This window comes from Enhydra lutris, unplaced genomic scaffold (assembly GCF_002288905.1).
Source record: "Enhydra lutris kenyoni isolate GAN:26980312 unplaced genomic scaffold, ASM228890v2 scaffoldscaffold30, whole genome shotgun sequence".
NCBI lineage: Eukaryota > Metazoa > Chordata > Mammalia > Carnivora > Mustelidae > Enhydra > Enhydra lutris.
Genome location: NW_019154114.1, coordinates 11,179,762 through 11,200,788, shown reverse-complemented (window position 1 = coordinate 11,200,788; position 21,027 = coordinate 11,179,762). Strand labels below are relative to the sequence as shown.

Sequence of the window (21,027 nt, the reverse complement as noted above, 5' to 3'; positions counted from 1 at the left end):
CACCTGGGTGGCTCAGTGGGTTAAGCCTCTGCCTTTGGCTCAGGTCATGATCTCAGGGTTCTGGGATTCCCACATTGGCTCTCTGCTCAGTGGGGAGGCTGTTTCCCCTCTCTCTGCCTGCCTCTCTGCCTACTTGTGATCTCTGTCAAATAAAATCTTAAGAAAACAACAACAAAGTCTTCAAGAGGGAACTCTAATAAACAATTTGCTAATGTTCTTGAATTAATATTACGTAAAGTACTATGAATTTACCACGCAATGCTTAATATTACGTAAAATGCTATGAATTTTGCACGGAACGTTTAATTTAAAGTATTTAAGTTTTCAAAAAAATCGCTTCCCCTCCAACTGTTGAAGGTACTGCTACTGTCTTCCAGATCCCTTTTAAATCTGCACGTCAGGTCTGGGTGGGTATGCAATTCCCCTACTTTCTTGGAGGTGGCGCTGCAGAGAAGGGCAGAGAAGAGCGCACCCTCCTGGACAGGAGAGACTTGTCCAGTAGGGGGCGTAGCCCGTGGGTGCCACTGGAGAGCCGTGCGCAACGTCAGGGGCGGGAACAACTCTCGCCCCGCCCCTGCCATCTGCGGCGCCCTGTGATTGGAGGAAGGGCCATCTCTTGGCCGCGCGGGTGGGGTGGGAGGAAGAGGGCCCCATTCCAGGGTGAAGCTGAGGCGGCGGAGGTACGGGTAGCGCTTCGGTCCGTGAGTGCGAGCGAACCTCGGCTGCAATTTGGACGCTCTCTCCATCTCTCTGCAGTGAATGGCGGCGGGATGGAGCACGAGGGGAGCGGCGGCAGCGGGGGGTCGGCCGGGCTCCTACAGCAGATCCTCAGCCTGAAGCTTGTGCCACGGGTGGGCAACGGGACCCTGTGCCCCAACTCCACTTCTCTCTGCTCCTTCCCAGGTACCGGCCCCGCCCCGTGCCGCGCTTGCGCACTGTGCGTTTTGGCGTCGCCGCCCGGCAGGGGGGCGCCTTTTCCCCAGCCCGCGAGCGGGCGAGCGAGCGGGCGGGTGGCTTCTGCGCCCGGCGGTCCCACCTTCCCGGGGCTGTTTCCCTCCTGGAAGGAGGTTCCCGCTCTCTTGGCGGGGAGCTAGGGAATATGGCCCTTCCCCCGTCGCTTCCTCGCCCGCACCTCAGGCCCGTCACTGCGACCCCGCGCTGGGGGCCAGAGCGGAGGGAGCGGCGGGGAGTGGACTGGTCAGCGGAGGGAGCTCGACGGCCACTCGGACTTATCTTGCTTTTGGAGTTTCCTGACGCCCCAGGGTCGGACTGGGACTCGAAGGAGCCCCGGAAGCGGTGGCCCCTCCTTGTTTGGGGCGCGAGGCGCCTGGCCCTTGCGGTCCGCCCAGCCGCGCGGCTCTCCGCCGCTCTCGCCGCTCAGACGCCGAACCGTCCCCGCCGGGCTGAGGGGCCGAACGCAGCGCTGCGGCTCCGACGGGGTCTGGTCTCGCCCAGCCCCCGGCACCCCCAGGTTGTCTGCGGTTCGCTCGCACCTCCGTCCAAATGCGCCCACTCCGCCAGCTTCTCTTTCTAGGAATCACTTTCTGAGACCTGTTGCCGAGTTCCCCACTCATGCGTTCGAGCTCTTTGACACAGATTACTTATCACTCTTCTTAACGTCCACGGGAGCTTCTGCTGGGTCTCGTGTAAGGGTTTTTTCAAAATTATAATACAAGGTAGAAAGTTCTGCATGCTCAGAAAAATGGGAGGAAGAGCAATTATTTGGGAAGCTGATAAAGGCTTTGAGGGCAGGGCACAGTTCTGTGTTGGACCTTTAAAGGCAAGAAGACACTACGGTGGCGATTGAAGGGCGAGGTTGGGCTGCCCAGCAAAGCTGACTGGTACCTTGACTTGGTAAACAATTTGAGAACTGGGCCTGAGACCTGGGCTTGAGACCTGCAAAGGAGGGACGATTGGATTACTGACTTCGGTCATAAACAAGGCACCTGTGATTTCTCATCCACTGGGAAGCGACTGCCAGGCGCCATTCAGTGGACACCCGGGACTTGCTGTGTATTTTACCTGCCTAGTATTTTCCCCGGACAGCTGGGAATAACCGTGTTGGTGCAGATGCAGATGTTAGTTTAGAGCTATACCTAAAATGGGGCGCTCGGGTGGCTCAGTGGGTTAAGCCTCTGCCTTCAGCTCAGGTCATGATCTCAGGGTCCTGGGATGGAGACCCACGTCGGGCTGTCTGCTCAGCGAGGAGCCTGCTACCCCCCAACCTCTGTCTGCCTGCCTCTCTGCCTACTTGTGATCTCTGTCAAATAAGTAAACAAATAAAATCTTAAAAAAAAAAAAAAAAACTATACCTAAAATGATGATCTGGCAACTCTCATTGTTTCAAAAGCTACTAAGATCACATTTGACATTGACAACAGAAATATATGGCATTCTGCAGACGCTGTTTAAAAAATGAAGTGTTCATGCAGTCTGGAGATACTACTGGACCAGATTAGTCTGTTGTTGCTTCCTTATTTTCCTCCCAACTCTTTATTTTGAAATTTTCAAACATACTGAAAAATGGAAGTGCTAGTATAATGAGCATATATCCTTTACTTAGACTCATTTTTAGTATTTTTATTCTTTTGAATCTCTGTGCATATATATGCATATTTGTGTGTACTATGTATGTGTTGTGCATATATATGCATATTTTTGTGTGTATTGTGTGTGTGTATATATATATATTCACACATGTAACATTTTTACTTTCTGCAGAGCCATTTGAAAGGAAGTTATCGAAGTGATGGCACCTGACTCCCAATACTTCAGCATGTATCTTTTAGAATGAGTCCACTTTCTGTCATAGCCAAAAAATCTTTATCACACCCAGGAAATTTAACAATAGGATCATGGTGTCTGGCATCACCTGACTGGCTCAGTAGGTGAGCATGTGACTCAGTCCAGGGTTTTGAGTTCAAGCCCCATGTTGGTTATGGAGCCTACTTAAAATTAAAAAAAAAAAAAAAAAAAAGGAATAACGTTGTCTAATGTACAGGCCTTATTTGAATTTTCTAGTTGTCTGAATAATGTCTTTTATAGCTTTTTTTTTTTTTTTTTTTTTACAAAAAACCCCAGATCTAATCAAGGATCACACACTGCTTTTATTTTTTTTTTTTTAAGATTTTATTTATGTATTTGACAGAGAGGAAGAGAGAGAGCAGAGGCAGGAAGAGCTGTAGGCAGAGGGAGAGGGAGAAGCAGGCTCCCTTTCTCTCTCTCCAATTAAAAAAAAAAATCTTTAAAATACCCTGTGGTTCATCACTATCAGGAAGCTTAGAATTGATTTTTTTTTTATCTGCATTTGCAGTTTAGCCATTTAGATTCTGACTAACCCTCCTTATTCCAAGATGTTTAGATTTCTTTTGTTGTTGTCATCATTTTTTTGGTAAATCTGATGGCCAAGAAAGGCAGAGCTTTCCTTTTATCAGGAATGACATTAACTCTCTGAAGGTATGAATTTTATGAATATCAATGTAAAAGTATGTGTATTATAATTAAACCTACTTATGTTCGGTTGCACCATTGCTAGAGTCAAGAATGGGTCAACAGTTAAAGAAATGAGTCACAATTGGAGCAGTTACTTATTCATTCACTCAAAAAATATTTGCTCAATGTCTGTTGCCTGCCTTTTGTTTTCTAGGCACCAAGTAAGGATGTGGTAGGGAACAAAATAAAGGAGCTTTCATTCTGATGGGGATAGAGAGAAAATAAAATTAAAAGTATGGAAAGGAATAACTGGTGGTGTGTAAGACGGTAGGGCGGGCAGGCAGTGGCCCTTGTGTGTCAGGGTTGGAATGCTGTTTTATTTCTGCTTTTGTTTTTTAAGTAATGTATTTATTTATTTGACAAAGAGACACAGCAAGAGAGGGAACACAAGCAGGGGGAGTGGAAGAGGGAGAAGCAGGCTTCCCACCAAGCAGGGAGCCTGATAATGGGACTTGATCTCAGGACCCTGGGATCATGACCTGAGCCGAAGGCAGACACTTAACGTCTGAGCCACCCAGGCGCCCGTGTTTTTGTTTTTTAAAGAATTCATTTATTTGTCAGAGAGAGAGAATACAAGTGCATACCTGCCCAAGCAGGGGGAGGGGCAGGCAGAAGGAGGAATAGGCTCACTGCTGAGCAAGGAATCTGATTCAGGACAGAGTCCCAGGACCCTGCAATCGTGACCTGAGCCAAAGGCAGAGGCTCAACTGACTGAGCCACCTGGGCTTCCTGGTGGAATGCTGTTTTCCTTAAGATCACAAGGAAGCTCTTAACAATGATGCCACTGGAGCTGAAATCTAAAGTACAGAGGAACGAGACACACAGCTATTGGGAGAAGGACATTCTGGGCAAAGGCACAGCAGGTTCAGAGCCCTGGAACGGGAGTTTGCTTAGGAGACATAAAGAAGGGCAGCAAGGAGGATGGGACCGTGCAGGCAAAGCGGGGAGGAGGAGGTGAGGTCAGATTCCAGAGGGTAGTGTTGGAGGATTTTGATCAGAGGAGGGATGATCTGATGGACTTTTTCTTTTAAATGTACAATTCAAAGATTTTTAGCCTCCACAGAGTTTGCAGCCATCACCACAAGCAACTTTAGAATATTTTATCACCAACAAGAAACCTCATCCTCATTAGCTTTGTGTGGAGAAGGGCAGATCAGGACAGAGAAGGTCTAGCTATAGGCTGGGGACCAAGAGACCACTGTGGGGGGAAAGGCCAGACAGGCACACGCAGAAGCCAGGGATGAGCAAGCAGTCAGGCAGGTGTGTCAGGAGAGAGGTGGCAGCCCACAGTGGGTGACCCCGGTGGGCAGGTTGTCATTGTTAGGGTGGAGTGGAAGGGTCTCTAGGAAATTAACTCCCTGCTTTCCTTCACTGTTACATGATTCCCCCATTCACGGTACTCCGACAGCAGTTTTATGGGTTCTCTACATCGAGCGATCCTGTGACACCGTTTGGGTGCCGTGCCCTGCCGTTCGGTTCAGTTCTACACTGTCTCCCTGGAGTTAGCACCAGATCTCCCAGGTTAAGGGATCAGTTTCCCCACTTGAGATGCCAGTCAGAAGTCCAGGTTGTCATGTGTGCTTCTGACCAGCTGGCTCGGAGTTGGTGATAGCTACGACCCCCTTCCTCGGTTCAGTTAATTTCTAGAGCAACTCACAGAACTCAGGAAAACCGTTTACCTACTAGATCGCTGGTTTATTACGTAGGATATTAAAGGTTACAAATGAGCACCAGATAAAGATATACGTAGGGCGAAGTTCAAAAGGGATTTTGAACAAAGGAGCTTCTGTCCCTGTGGAGTTGGGGGAGTGCCACCCTCCCAGCACATAGGTGTAGTCACCAAACCCAGAAGCCTCCGAACGCCATGCATTCAGGGTTTTCTGGAGGCTTCATCACGTACGCGTGATTGATTATTAACTCTACTTCCAGCCCTTCTCCCTGCTCCAGAGAATGGGGGGGTGGGCCTGAAATTTCCATGCTTATAATCATGGCTCTCTGGTGACCAGCCTCCATCCTGGAGCCCACCGAGAGCTGCCTCATGAGAACGAAATTGGTGTTGGAAATTCCAAGGGATTTAGTTCTGTATCAGCAACCCGGGTCAAAGACTAAATATTATAACAAAAGATTTTCCTGAAGATTTATTTTAGATAGATCACAGATGCAAGTGGGGAGAGGGCAGAAGGAGAGAGAGAATCTTAAGTGGCCTCCCTGCTGAGCACGGAGCCTGACATGGGGCTCAATCCCCCAACCCTGAGATCATCACTTGATGTTTAACAGGTGGAGCCCCCCAGGTGCCCCCCAGCACCACCATTTTAAGGGTTTTAGGAGCTCTGTGTCAGGAACCAATATATATATTTTTTACTATTTCCCAGGGTAACAGATGGACCCCACCCCCACCACCCAGTTGGTGGGTGGGGTTCGGTAAGGGGGGGTCCTTACAGTGGGGACCAGGAAGAGAGGGAGGCTCATGAACAGTTAATATCAAGGCAGGTCAGCATTGAGTTGCAGGGCCAGGTAGGACTCCAGTTCCCAGGAGGACTGATGTGGTCCACTTAGAACCCCAGCTTCAGAGGAGCTGACTATTCATATGGTTGTTTGACCCGGAGCATAGGGTGGAGTGGGGCCAGCTAAAAGGATAGCTAAGTGCTGAGCCTCACCCTGCCCCCTTGGCTTAGGCTTCTTCCACTCCTGCTAACTGGGGCCAGGTTGGTGTTGAGGGCTTGCTTGGAAATCGGATGACTCAGTTGTAGAAGTTAGAGGGCCCTCTGTTACCAACCCCTTTTGTTAATACAGAACTCACCTAGAGGATTCTACAGTCTCTGTGGCTTAGCTCTCTAACTGAAGTGTCTGTCTGAAAAACAGATTCTTAAAGCTAGTAACCTCCTTATGGGCAGCATCTTGGGTCTTGTCTTGTTTCGTCTTGTTTCGCTGACCTGGGCGAAGAGCTCAGTAAACACTTGATTGTTGAGTGAATGAACTCAGCGCTGGTAGTAGTTTGCCCTTGCCACTGTAACAACTTATTAGGGTATAGTGGCTTAAAAGAGCACAGATTTATCATCTTAGAGTCCTGGAAGTCAGAAATCTAAAATAAGTCAGCAATGCTGCCTTCCTTTTGAAGGCTCAAGGAAGAATTGGTTTCCCTTTTCTAGCTTCTCTAAGTTGCCTCTGCATTCTTTGGCTCACGGCCCCTCCCCTCATCTCTAAAGCCAGCCTAGTAGCATCTTCAGATCTCTCCGACCCTCCTGCCTCCCTCCTGCGAGCACCCTTGTGATGACATTAGACCTACCTGGAGAAGCCAGGCCCCCTCGCCTGTCCCAGGACCCCTAACGTAATCACACCTGCAGGCTGACTTTGCGTATGCACAGGTTCTGGGGATGAGTGCGAGGATATCTTCGGGGCCCATTCTCCCACCAGTGCTTAATCCCATTTCCCCTTAGAATTTTCTGGCTACAGATAAATTTCTGATTTATACTTCAACAATGGGAGCGGTCAGAGTAAGGAAAGCTGAAGGTAACGCACTGGATCTGAAACAGTGAACAAAGAAACGCTGTGAGATGTAGAGACACAGATTTTTTTTTAAAGATTTTATTTGTTTATTTGATATAGACACAGCAAGAGAAGGAACACAGCAGAGGGAGTGGGAGAGGGAGGAACTGGCTTCCCGCTGAGCAGGCAGCCCGATGTGGGGCTGGATCCCAGGACCCTGGGATCATGACCTGAGCCAAAGGCAGCCGCTTAACAACTGAGCCACCCAGGCGCCCTGAGACATAGATCTTTGACAGCGTATTGAACCAGAGAAATGAAAAGTACTATACGATGATCAATAAATAGCTATTAAATAGATAGCAAATTAAGGTGCAGTAGGTTAAAAGGAAATCACTTAGTTTTCTTCTAAGTGTTTTATTGATCGTGGTTTGCCTTTGCTATTAAGAGTGCTGGAATAATCTCATCCAACTGAAAAGTGTTTTATAAAGTGTCCTACTCATCTAACATAATAAAGACTTTCTTTTGCTACTTAATGTGACTCTTAAGAGTCGCTATATAAAATATGTAGGCACCGAGGTAGCTAATGGAGGCAGCTCAAGGTTGTAGGAGGGGGCGGTGCGCGTCCCCTTCTCAGAAACCCAAGGAAGTGCTGACCTGCTGTGCCAGCCCCTGTTTACCGATAGACCTTTCAGCTTTCAGGAAAATGAAGTAGGTTGGTGGCCCAGCAGTCCTCCTGGGGCAGCGGCTGTACTGCAGGGAAATTGGGAGTCAGTGAGTGTCGGTGCCTTAGTCTGCTTAGTCTGCTGTAACAGAATGCCCTAGGTTGAGTGGTTAAAAAAACAGAAACTTAGTTTCTCACAGCCCCAGAGACTGGGAGGCCAAGACCAGGGGCCAGCATGGCCATGGTGTGAGGGCACTCTTGGGCCACCTTCTTGCTATGTCCTCACATGGCAGGGAGAGCGCGTGCGAGAGAGATCTCCTCCTCTTATAAGGCCTCAGTCCTGTCAGACCCACTTTCATGGAACTTACCAAGTTTGGTATGTCTCACCTCCCAGTTGGCTCCCCAGGTCACCTCTGAAACTCGGGGAGCCCCAGCAAGACCTGAGAATGGTGCCAGGTCGGTGGTGGGGCCTCCAGTCAGTTGGTGCAGCCAGCAGACAGGATGGCCGCTGCTCGGACTCCTCAGAGGCAGGTTTGCATCCCATTTTCGCCCCCGCCCCCAACCCCTCCAGGACAGTGGTGTTCCTGCTGCCCTCATAGTGTTTTGCAGGCTAGGTGGTGGGATGGCGGGCAGAGTCTGCGCATGAACTGGGGAGTAGCTAGTAAGGACTCGGACTGAAGATAGGGGTTACAGTTTTGGAAGGGAATAGCACGGTGCTGTGCTGTGGCCTAGGGTCCAGCCAGTGGCGGGGGTGGCTTAGGCTGGGAAGACCAGGCTGCTCTCCCTGAGCCAGGGTGCAACAGGGGCTGCCCAGGCAGGAGGGGTTTGTGGGCACCAGAGCTCTGGCAGGTGCACATTTATTGGAGGGACCATATCTGGACTGTCTGCTCTCCAGTAGGGACTCTGAGAGCCACTGCCCACAAAAGAGGGCAAGTGTCCTAGGTCGTGGAAGCAAGAGGATCTCCTGGCCCGAGGCTGGAAAGGAGGCTGTGGTAGCAGACAGGCTTATTTCCAAAGAGAACGGGGCTCAAACCCCGGGGATTGCGAACCCTGCCTGCTTTTCTAATCAATATCCTGACTGGAGAGAGGCTTTTTTGCTTTGGCTGAGGAGGGACAGTAGTTAATTAGTGCATGTATACATACTTATATATTTTATACATTTTTTTTTACGTTATACATATTTAATTTTTAAGCTTGGGACCTTACTGTCTAATCACTTCATGCTCCGTATTGCATGATCTAACTTGGTTTAGCAGAATTTGCCAAAGGCCATCAAACCGACGAGTTTCAACAGTCAAAAAAAAAATTATTCGGAGGATATATCCTGTTCAGCAGGGGGAAAGAAAAGTTTCACGAATGGTTTGAAACTTTTTATAGCTGTCTGATAGCTTTTCCCCAGAGCAAAAGTGCCTCGGTCGTTATTTTTTTTTTTTTTAAGATTTTATTTATTAATTTGAGAGAGAGCTTGAGTGGTGGATTGGGCCAGCGGGAGAGGGAGAAGCAGACTCCCAGCTGAGCTGAGCAAGGAGCCCCTCAAGGGGCTCGACCTCCAGACCCTGGGATCGTGAGCTGAGCCAAGGGACAGACGGTTAACCTACTGAGCCACCCAGGCGCCCCTAGTCACTTGTTATTTTTAACAAACTTTTTTTTTTTTTTTAAAGATTTTATTTATTTATTTGACAGAGATCACAAGTAGGCAGAGAGGCAGGCAGAGAGAGAGAGGAGGAAGCAGGCTCCCCGCCGAGCAGAGAGCCCGATGCGGGGCTCGATCCCAGGACTCTGGGATCATGACCTGAGCCGAAGGCAGAGGCTTTAACCCACTGAGCCACCCAGGCGCCCCTATTTTTAACAAACTTTGAGCCCTAGGTGGGGCATGCCTGATACTTTCATTTGGAGCCTATCATCCAAAGCTTGAGCTAGGTGTCCTAATTTAGGTGTAGAATTTGGTGTTAATTGAAACTTGATGTGAGTCAGAATTTCTGAGCGTCTGATTTTGTATTACACCGGTCATCATTGACAATGCCAAGGGTGGCGTGGAGGGATTTGGCCTCCACTCCTAATCTCCCACCCCCAACAATTCAAAACTGATCTGGAAAGAAAACATGCACAGCAGCAATTCTTACAGTGGCTTCAAGGACAGCTTCAGAGACAGCTTTGAGAAAAGCCCCTGGTCCTCCCCTTCCCTCTCTCCACTGTCCCCAAGCTGATTTTTTTCTGCAATTGTTCATTCCAATCAGATCAGCCTTCCTGAACTGCTCTTTTAGAAACAAAGGCTCTTTTTTTTTTTTCTTTTTCTAGTTTCTTTTTATAATAATTTTGTAAAACCAGTAAACAACTAGAAAAGCTTTAAAAAAAATCAAAGTTAAAAAAAAAATCAGGGGCGCCTGGGTGACTCAGGGAGTTAAAGCCTCTGCCTTCGGCTCAGGTCATGATCTCAGGGTCCTGGGATCGAGCCCCGCATCGGGCTCTCTGCTCAGCAGAGAGCCTGCTTCCTCCTCTCTCTGCCTGCCTCTCTGCATACTCGCGATCTCTGTCAAATAAATAAAAAGCAAAATCTTTAAAAAAAAAATTAAAGAAAAATCAAAGTAGAGGCTTCTGGGTGGCTCAGTTAAGTCTCCCACTCTTGATCTTGGCTCAGGTCTTGATATCAAGGTTGTGAGCTCAAGCCACCCCCACCCCCGGCCCCCTGGGCGTGGAGCCTACCTAAAGAGAGGGAAAAAATCAAAAGTAAAAAGTTAATGCTCATCAGCCCTTCCCCAGCCTATCCAACTCCCCAGAAATAACACTTTTTTTTTTTTTTAAGATTTTATTTATTTATTTGACAGACAGCAAGAGAGGGAACACAGGTAGGGGGAGCTGAGCAGGGAGCCCGCTGTGGGGCTCCATCCCAGGACCCCGGGATCATGACCTGTGCCAAAGGCAGAAACTTAATGACTGAGCCACCCAGGCACCCCCAGATATAACACTTTTCTGTTGCTTTCTGTTACTTGCTGTGCAGCATAGAGGAGAAGGGCGTGGCTTCGGGTGTCAGGCTCCAATAGGCCTCCAACTGGGCTCTGCCTCCTGCTGGCCTGGTGGACTCACCAGCACCGTGGCCTCCAGTAAGTTCCTTCCCTCCCTCCGCCTCTGGTTTCCTCATCCAGGAGCCAGGGATATTCATGATCTGTGCCTCATAGAGTTGTGTTAGAGGATTGCATGGGTTAAGATTTATAAAGCACTTAGAACAGCGCCTGTGCATGTCATATATACTTATTAAATACATCCATGTCCAGACTTTTCTCCAAGGGCATAGAATTATTTACACATACATTTGTTGGTGTTTCTTTTGTTTTTATAAAAACAGGATCTTCTGGGGCGCCTGGGTGGCTCAGGTTAAAGCCTCTGCCTTCAGCTCAGGTCATGATCCCAGGGAACTGGGATCGAGCCCCGCATCAGACTCTCTGCTCAGTGGGGAGCCTGCTTCTACCCTTCTCTCTCTGCCTGTCAAATAAATAAATAAAATCTTAAAAAAAAAAACAAAACCCAAACCACAGCATCTCTTATACACTCTTCTGCACATTGGTTTTTTTTTTTTTACTTCCAAAGATGGGTTGGGCATTTTAATCCCCTTGGTATATAAAAATGTAGCCCATGTTTTTTTCTTTTTAAGCTTATTTATTTATTTATTTGACAGACAGAGATCACACAGAGGCAGGCAGAGAGAGAGGAAGGGAAGCAGGCTCTGTGCTGAGCAGAGAACCCCATGCGGGGCTCGATCCCAGGACCCTGGGACCATGACCTGAGCCCAAGGCAGAGGTTTTAACCCACTGAGCCACTCACGTGCCCCATAGCCCATGTTTTTATGTGATTGTGCGATGTTACGTTACGTGGGTGCACCAGATATGTTTGACAGGTCCTCCACTGACAGACACGCAGCTGGCGTCTGGTCTTTGCCGTTACAGACAGCGCTGCCCGAACCTTGCTACCTCCACCCTTGCCTGCATGTATATTCCTGGAGGTGGTGTTCCTGGAATATTCCTGGAAGTGAGGTCGCTGTGGCCAAGGGCATGCGCACTTGACTTTTTTGGATACATGCTTCTAAATTACCCTCCAGAAAGGTTTTCTAGTTTGTATTCCTCCTGGGAGTGTAAGGTTGGACCTATGAAATAATGGTCAGACAGCTTTTACTGCTTAGAACCTTTAATGGTGCTTCTAGGGTTTTCACATTGAAGTCTTTAGTCTGACCTTCAAAACCCACTGTAACATGACCGAATCTGTCTTTGTAGCTTCTCACCCCCCCCCACCCAAGTAGGCTCCATGCCCATTGTGGGGCTTGAACTCATGACTCTGAACTCAAGAGTCTCATGCTCTACCAACTGAGCCAGTCAGGCACCCCTATTTTTGTTGTTTTAACTGCTTTTAATTTTATAGACCCTCTGCTTCAGTCAGACCAGGTTTTTAAAAATTTTGATTTTTTTATTTGACAGAGACACAGCGAGAGAGGGAACACAAGCAGGGGAAGTGAGAGAGGGAGAAGCAGACTCCCCACTGAGCAGAGAGCCCGATGTGGGACTTGATCCCAGGACCCTGGGATCATGACCTGAGCCAAAAGCAGATGCTTAACAACTGAGCCACCCAGGTGCCCCAGACCAGTGGTTTTTAATCAGGGTGATTTTTTTTTTTTTTTAAAGATTTTATTTATTTATTTGACAGACAGAGATCACAAGTACGCAGAGAAAGAGAGGAGGAAGCAGGCTCCCTGCGGAGCAGAGCCCGATGTGGGGCTCGATCCCAAGACCCCGGGATCATGATCTGAGCCGAAGGCAGAGGCTTTAACCCACTGAGCCACCCAGGCATCCCAATCAGGGTGATTTTTGACCACCTCCTTCCCCCACCAGGACATTTGGCAGTCTGGAAATATTTTTTGGTTGTCACAACTGGGAGAGGGCGAGAGGCCAGGGCCATTGCTCCATGTCCTGCAGTGCACAGACGGTCCCCCATGACAAAGGGCTAACTGGTCCACATGTCAGTAGTACTGAGTTAAGCTGTTGACTGATCTCTGAAATTACCTGCTCCTAGCGCGAGGATGTACAACAGATTTCATGTGACGTGACACCTTCATTGTATCCATGTGGGTAGCTAAAGGGCTATTTTGAGATTGTAAAGGCTTGCCAGGGCTCAGTGGGGGAAATTGCTTCATCCGCTGTTTATCAGATCACAAAGACATGACGGCAGAATGGTATCTGCTCCTTTTGTCTCTTTCCCAAGGGGACTCATGCATAGGTTTTTAGACAAGAGTTGGTTATCAAATGTTTTAATGTTGCCTGAATTGCAGTCATCTTAAAAGTTAGCTAGACATTCTCCATAGGAACCAGCTCCTCCGTCCGGCCCCCTCACTTACGTGCTATTTGTCTCTAAGCTAGACATTTCTATTTTCTGGTAGTTATTTCATTTCTTAAAGAGCTTTGCTATTCTAAGGGGCGATGGCCTGATACTGCATTGTCTTGAAAAATGATTGTTGAACAAATAAGATCATATCGCTTTTTCATTTGAGAAGATTAACATGATTGGCCATTTTAGAGGTTGACCATCTTGTTCTGGAGGCGGCCACACAGTAAGTAGCTCAGGTTCTACTGGCCGCGTGCCGTTTCAGCTCTGCTCCTGTTGCTTGAAAGCAGCCAAAGGCAAGACCTAACTGAATGTCATGGCCATTTTCCAGGAAGAGTTTATGCCCAAAACTGCAGGCGGCCTGTGAGTCGCAATTTGCTGATCCTTCTAGAACCATCACTCTTTGGATATTTGATTGATGAGCCTACACTGTGGCTGGGCGGCTTTGAAAATGGAATAAGCGGGTACAGTGAGTAGCCCCCGGTAATCCATGTACTAGGAAATGACTTGTGACCTCTCTGCTTTTCTTTGCAGAGATGTGGTATGGTGTGTTCCTGTGGGCACTGGTGTCCTCTCTCTTCTTCCATGTCCCTGCTGGATTACTGGCCCTCTTCACCCTCAGACATCACAAATATGGTAGGTTCATGTCTGTAAGCATCCTGTTGATGGGCATCGTGGGACCAATTACTGCTGGAATCTTGACAAGTATGTTAGACGTTCAAATACCAGTCAAAACGTTTCATATGACTAGTCACTTAATTTTAGGACCCACTTGGGAAACGTGTCTGAGTGAATTAAAGAGAAAAATAGAGTGGCTTTTAACCATGGGCCTCTTTTTTGGTGTACTGTTTTTTTCTGAACTCTAACACCTTCCCTCCCCCCGTCCCCCATTATTTGGCTAACATCTTTGACTTCCTATGTTGTGTTTTCTCCTGTCTTTCAGATAAGCCAGGTGAGGTTTTATGAGATAGGCCACCATCGAGAGAAGCTGTTTATCTTTTCGGAAGCAACTGCTTCTTTCTCGTCAGCAACACTGATGAGTTACTGCTACTCACTCGGGGGTGGTTTCTTTAAGGATGGAAGGCTAATTCTGATGACAAGAATTCTTGTTTAGAGAAGTACCTGATTTGTCTTCTGGTTATTTTTTCCCCTTTTCAGATTTTTTTTTTTTTAAGATTTTATTTTATTTGTCAGAGTGAGAAAGAGTGAAGTACAAGCAGGGTGAGCGGCAGGCAGAGAAGCAGGCTTCTCGCTGAGCCAGGAGCCTGATGCGGGACTCGATCTCAGGGTCCTGGGATCATGACCTGAACGGAAGGCAGATGCTTAATGGACTGAGCCACCCAGGAGTCCCCTCTCACAACTTTCTGAATAAGAATTGGAATAACAGGGGCGCCTGGGTGGCTCAGTGGGTTAAGCCGCTGCCTTCGGCTCAGGTCATGATCCCAGGTCCTGGGTTCGAGCCCCGCGTCGGGCTTTCTGCTCAGCAGGGAGCCTGCTTCCTCCTCTCTCTCTGCCTGCCTCTCTGCTTACTTGTGATTTCTCTCTGTCAAATAAATAAATAAAATCTTTAAAATAAAAAAAAAGAATTGGAATAACAAATTATAAATTATTTTTACTTTTTTTTCATTGTTTGGCTTTTGGTCATGTCACAAAGATGAGAATACATTTAAATCATTTTTAAGCGCACGATTAAGTATAAATATCATCTCTGTTTTATATAAATTAAAAATTATAAGAAAGCAAAAACTAAAAACCCTCCATTATCACATCCCTAAGTGAAAAACCGCAATTTGCAATTTGGTATGTGCTTTCAGGCTTTGTTCCTAGGTATACGGGTCAACATAAATACATGCTTTTAAAAATTAGAAACATCGGGGGGCGCCTGAGTGGCTCAGTGGGTTAAAGCCTCTGCCTTCAGCTCAGGTCATGATCCTAGGGTCCTGAGATAGAGCCCCGCATCGGGCTCTCTGCTCCACGGGGAGCCTGCTTCCTTCTCTCTCTGCCATCCTCTCTGCCTACTTGTGATCTCTGTCTGTCAAATAAATAAATAAAATCTTTAAAAAAAAAAAAAATTAGAAATGTGGGGCGCCTCGGTGGCTCAGTGAGTTAAGCCTTTGACTCAGGTCATGATCTCAGGGCCCTGTATTGGGCTCTCTGCTCAGCGGGGAGTCTGCTTTCCCCCTCTCTCTCTGCCTACTTGTGATCTCTCTCTCTCTCTGTCAAATAAATAAATAAATAAAATCTTAAAAAAAATGTTTAAAAAAAATTAGAAATGTAACATTCCTACTAATTTGTAACGTGTGTGAGTGCATGCATCTGTGAATTTAAGCCTTGAGCTCTAAACAGAACTGTCCCTCTTTCTTTGACTTGAGTTTTTTGGGGGGACAAAGTGGCCTCATTTCTGTGTGTTCTGTAGGTTATGAAACGTTTGTGGTAACAATAGGAGGAGGCCAGTTTTCTCCCGTCTGCATTAAGATGTTTCCGTAACTGGCTTTACGTAGTATTTTTAACTGTATCACCTACTGCTGCTCTTCAGAGACCTTCTGCCCTAGTTTCCTTATTGGATTCCTGGCTCCGAGGACCTGTCTCAGATTTCTCCTCAGTAAAATAAGGATAAGGCCACCCACCTCAGAGGCTGTGTGACAATAAAATGAAATGTTTATTGAAGAACTTAACATAATACCTCACACTTGGGAACTGTGCAATGAGTGAGTCCATTCGATTTTTAAGACTCCAGTGTGAATAGAGCCTGTTTCCCATTTTGTAGCTCTGCCTGGTCTGCGTTTCCCTTTCTTCCCTACCTCATCATCCAAACCCGACTTTAGGGCCCATTTCAACTTTCTTATGCTTCTCTCTACCCAATGCACCATTTTGGGAGCTGAGTTACAAAGGGGCCCAATGTAACAGGTGCCTCGAGGATGTTAGTGACACAGTCTGTATGCCTAGCCTCTGCAGACGGGCATTTCGGAGTCACAGATACTTCTGACAGCCAATATGGAAAACGGTTCATTTGCTCTTTTCTTCTTCTTTTTATTTATTTATTTATTTACAGAGAGAGAAATCACAAGTAGGCAGAGAGACAGGCAGAGAGAGAGGGAAAGCTGGCTCCCTGCTAAGCAGAGAGCCCGATGCGGGGCTGGATCCTAGGACCCTGAGATCATGACCCGAACCAAAGGCAGAGGTTTAACCCACGGAGCTACCCAGGCGCACCTCTCTCTTCTTAAAATATGTTAACATGCTCTCATATCCCATGTGTAAAATGTGTAGACATTTGATTGAGATGTTGTATACTGTCTTGCATTATTCAAAATCTGCTTCATGCTTATGCTTTCTTTCTGTGTCTCAGCTTGATTCTGAGCATTAATGAGAACAGGGATCATACCTTATTAGACATAGAGATAAACAAATAGTTTGCATGAATGAACACACTGACCAAAGAGGATTCTCTTTGGAACAGTTTTTAAGAGGAGGGTCATCTGGGAACTTTGGCTCTTTTCTTGTTCAACTAATGAAATCTTGGCTTTCTTGGTGTAATGCTGAGTCCCTGTAGCTATAAGAGGGGTTTCTAGGGAGATTAAGATGTTTGTGTTTGGGGCGCCTGGGTGGCTCAGTGGGTTAAGCCTCTGCCTTCGGCTCAGGTCATGATCCTGGTGTCCTGGGATGGAGCCCCACATTGGGCTCTCTGCTCAGCGGGGAGCCTGCTTCCTCCTCTCTCTCTCTGCCTGCCTTTCTGCCTACTATGATCTCTCTGTCTGTCAAATAAATAAATAAAATCTTTAAAAAAAAAAAGAAGAAAGAAAGATGTTTGTGTTTGGTTTACTCAGTTTCTAGGAAGTTGTGGTGACTAATATAATAAAAGCAATTAATGATCATGGGGAACAGAAAGGATCCTCTTAGGATCTTATCCCCTCATGCCCTTTGAATTAATAACAATTTTTTTTTTAAGATTTTATTTATTTATTTGACAGAGACAGAGATCACAAGTAGGCAGAGAGGCAGAGAGTCGGGGGGAAGCAGGTTCCCCCTGAGCAGAGAGCCCGATGCAGCACTCAATCCCAGGACCCTGAGATCATGACCTGAGCCGAAGGCAGAGGCTTAACCTTTTGAGCCACCCAGGCACCCCGAATTAATAACAGTTCTTAAGCGTAGAGTCATCCTCTCCTCTTTCCCTCCTCTGCTCTCTCCTCTATCCACTTTGGGAGAGGAGCTCTGAGTACAGTAGAAGGTGGAGTCCCTACTCCCTGTGGCTTCTGAAATATTTCTTGCTTAGTCTCACACAGAAGTTTTGTTGGCATTTATTGCCAAGATTTTTTTAGGTACCTGTTAAATGTTAAGCATGGCAAATAAGAGAAGTTTTTGAGTGTGTAATTAGGTCATGTGGAAATTGCTATATCTTCATGATTTTGGTTATGACTTCCAGATTATTTTATTCAGTAAATCTAGGAGACTCAGTTTTAAGGACACACTTTTCAACATCTGAAAGCACTAACCAGTGATTTGTAAGTTGTATGGGGAATACTTAAAACCTAGAGTAGGCAGCAAAAAGGTATAGGGAAAACAGAACATTTCTATAACATTTAAATTTTAATGTAAAAAATCTAGAACATTCTACATACGTTAGGATTTTAAATGCTGCATTTTCCTGATTATATTAACCTTAATTTTTTTTTTTTTAAACACTGTTTTTTTTAACAGGTGCTGCAATTGCTGGAGTGTACCGAGCAGCAGGAAAGGAAATGATACCATTTGAAGCCCTCACCTTGGGCACTGGGCAGACATTTTGTGTAGTGGTGGTCTCCTTCTTACGGATTTTAGCTACTCTGTAGCATATACCCTTAGGCCATGATGCTGAACCTAAGTTTGAGAGCCTCCTCACAGAAAGAATACATTATGGAATGTAGTGTTTTCTTAATTCTTCAAGTGGAGGGAACTTGGATGAAGAAGTATGTGAAAAATGAAATATCTCAGCCCTTTCTTCAGTTGGAAGTTCCAGGAATTGAAGATCTTTCTGGACTCCCTATTGTTCTCAACCAAAACAAATTAAGTTTCTAAGGGCCCCCCCCCTTTTTTTTTAATTAATTGAAGCAGTTTCACAGGTGCACCTTTACCCACCTAGGTCATCAGTGCTTCTGGGCTGATCCTTCACACTGAAATGTACAATATTCTGTGAGAAAATGCAGTGTCGCCTATGTTAGAGAAACTATGAAAAATAGTTTCTCTTTCTGAGCATACTATACTAAAATCTTATCTAATCTAACTCGATTAACATCTGGCAGACTCTTTTTTTACTGCATCTTCATGACAATAAGTGCCAAGTAGAGCTTTGAGAACAAATCTGTTGACATGTAACAGGAAAAAAAAAATCCTGCAACAGAAGTAGTGGCTTCTGTTCTACTGCTGAAAGAAAAAGATGATGTGATATTTTCTGGATAACTATCTTGACCTCTGATGATTTAATAATATTTTAAGAGATGTGCATTTGTTGTTTTGTACATTTTATCAAAATAAGCTAACTAATCGAGACATTTTCCCCCCCCAGAGTTCCTGTATCCCTTTTCCCATCACTTTCATTCTGTTGATTTTGTTTAATTTAATTGGAAACATACCCTATTAAATAGTTTGAATTCAAAACTTTAAGCCAGATAGGTTAGGATGCTCTCTGGACATTGAGGTACCAAAATTTTTTTTTAAACATTCTGTTAAAGTTTTTCTTGGTGACTTTGGTTGAAATTGTAGAAATGCAGCTTAGAGGTGGTGGTTATTCATTTCTTAGTCTTAGTGTGGTCACCACTCTTAACAGTATTGGGTGTCACTCCCAGAAAGTGCCTAAAGTTTAATTTCCACTTTACGTTTCCCTTCAAGAGAATATATATCTTTCTAGAGAATTAAACATCGAGTTTTTTAAACCCAGTTTTAGCTATCTTAATTTTTCTCCTACTGCCTCACTTTCCTTTTCATTAAAAGGCCTGAAAACTGTGACCTTCAAAAGAGAAAGGATTGCAAAATTTAAGTGTCTCGCTTGATCCTTACCGCCTCAGCTGTGTTGAATGGAATATAGTCACTGATCTCTGTGTTCAGAATAGTTTCTGATCATTAAATCTGATGTTTTTAAAGGAAAGTTTTCATTGTGACAGTAAGGCTAACAGCCCATGAGGTTACGTACACACAAACATATCAATTCCATTTAAAGCAATATGCCCTCTGGCTTCTGATTAAAAATTGCCAGAGGGACCAACTTACGGGGGGACGGCAAAGAGGAAGAATTACAAAGAGATCCCAGAAATCAATTGGCCATTTTCTTTTAACTAAGAGGCCGTTAGACCACTGATCAAAATTAGAGTGACATATGCTCAGACTAGGTAGAAAGTTAAAAGTAGACTTGGAATGCCAGCAGATGTTTTTACTAATTCCCCAACAAGTTTTTCTCCAGTGTGGAAATCCTTCTTTCAAGCAAATATTAAGTCTTTTAAGATTTTTTTTTTTTAAGATTTTATTTATTTATTTGAGAGAGTGAGAGAGAGACAACACAAGCAGGGGGAGACAGTGGGAAGAGCAGACTCCCTATTGAGCAGGGAGCCCAATGACGACATGGGACTCTATCCCAGGACCCTGAGATCAGAATCTGAGCCGAAGGCAGACATTTAACCAACTGAGCCATTCAAGTGCCCCAAGATTTTAAGTTCTCTCTGTTCCCAACATGGGGCTCAAACTCACGACCCCAAGATGCGGTGTCACAGGCTCCCCTGGCTGAGCCAGCCGGGTGCCCTTAAGTCTTTAAATGAGACTCCACATTTTTCAGTTCAAGGAGCTGTGATTTTGCAAAGTAGCCCTTCTGTTTAAGAAATTCAGGACATTTTGGGACGCCTGGGTGGCTCAGTTGGTTAAGCGGCTGCCTTTGGCTCGGGTCATGATCCCAGCGTCCTGGGATCGAGTCCCACATCGGGCTCCTTGCTCATCGGGGAGCCTGCTTCTCCCTCTGCCTCTGCCTGCCATTCTGTCTGCCTGTGCTTGCTCTCTCTCCCTCTCTCTCTCTCTGACAAATAAATAAATAAAATCTTAAAAAAAAAAAAAGAAATTCAGGACATTTTATCCTTTGTTACAGAAAATCATTTTTAATCATTTCTCTTGGAATATGCCTCTTATTAAGATTCACATCTAGAACATGCTTTTGGATAGAATTTTACAAATGGAACATATGGGCCAATGGTTTTTAGGCCCCTCCCCCTGAACACTAATTTTTGAACATATTGATCGATGATTTCAGTATTTGGTTATTAGAGCCAAGACACAGATATTTTTATTTACTTGACAGAAGATAGAGAGCATAAGTAGACAGAGTGGCAAGGAGAGGGAAAGCAGGCTCTCTCCTGAGCAGGGAGCCTGATGTGGGGCTTGATCCCAGGACCCCGGGATAACGACCTAAGCCGAAGGCAGGCTTAACTGACTGAGCTACCCAGGTGCCTCTAATGCGTTTTGAAAGGTGTTTTTGTTTCCATCTGTTTTCTTTGCTATATTTTGATTACCCACGCTTTTTAAAAACTTTAAATATAAGATGTATCTTTAAATTATTGAATATTTCATCCATCCCAGTATGTGAACATTCTCCTGTGAATAAATTTATATAAGCCTTTGTATACATGGAGCTTTGTAGCTTGAAATGTTTTTAAGGAGAAACTATTTGAATGATAAACAATATGTCTAGTTCCCACTGGGTTTTTTCTTTTTTTTTTGCTTTTTAAAAGTTTTTCAAATACACAATTATTTGGGGGCAGTCACTCGGAAAAATATTCGCATATGTGTTGAACATTTTATTTTACTATATATGGTTTTTAAAAATTTTTGCCAACAACTGGCTTTTTTAGGGCCTATGCAACCCATACTTTCCTAGCTAGACATTCACCCCCCCCCCACTGTTTTTTTTTAATGCAGGGGAGGCAGCTCCCAACCATAAAAGCTTCATTCTTTAATGTGGGGGTTTGGGGATGAAGGCATTCATGAAGACAAGTCCATATACAAATGTA

The 21,027-nt window shown here is 45.6% G+C and overlaps 1 protein-coding gene across 2 annotated transcripts; it reads left to right on the top strand.

The window, feature by feature from the left end:
• The first annotated feature begins 671 nt into the window (after positions 1-671).
• On the top strand, positions 672-19,502 carry LOC111152865 (transmembrane protein 170A). 2 transcript variants are annotated; one of them, XM_022511557.1, is made up of 4 exons: positions 672-680; positions 757-903; positions 13,541-13,711; positions 17,702-19,502. In XM_022511557.1, the coding sequence occupies exons 2-4, from the start codon at positions 771-773 to the stop codon at positions 17,830-17,832; spliced, it is 435 nt and encodes a 144-aa protein (XP_022367265.1). In that variant the 5' UTR covers positions 672-680; positions 757-770; the 3' UTR covers positions 17,833-19,502. The 2 variants fall into 2 exon arrangements, with proteins under 2 accessions (XP_022367265.1, XP_022367266.1); XM_022511558.1 differs by having other exon boundaries at positions 672-903; positions 13,541-13,642.
• The last annotated feature ends 1,525 nt before the right edge of the window (positions 19,503-21,027 follow it).

Bases quoted from the DNA above. Each gene is read 5' to 3' on its own strand.
- LOC111152865 (XM_022511557.1), top strand. From the start codon at position 771: ATGGAGCACGAGGGGAGCGGCGGCAGCGGGGGGTCGGCCGGGCTCCTA. The intron at 904-13,540 runs GTACCGGCCCCG...TTTTCTTTGCAG, and splicing joins TTCTCTCTGCTCCTTCCCAG to AGATGTGGTATGGTGTGTTC. The intron at 13,712-17,701 runs GTATGTTAGACG...TTTTTTTAACAG, and splicing joins TACTGCTGGAATCTTGACAA to GTGCTGCAATTGCTGGAGTG.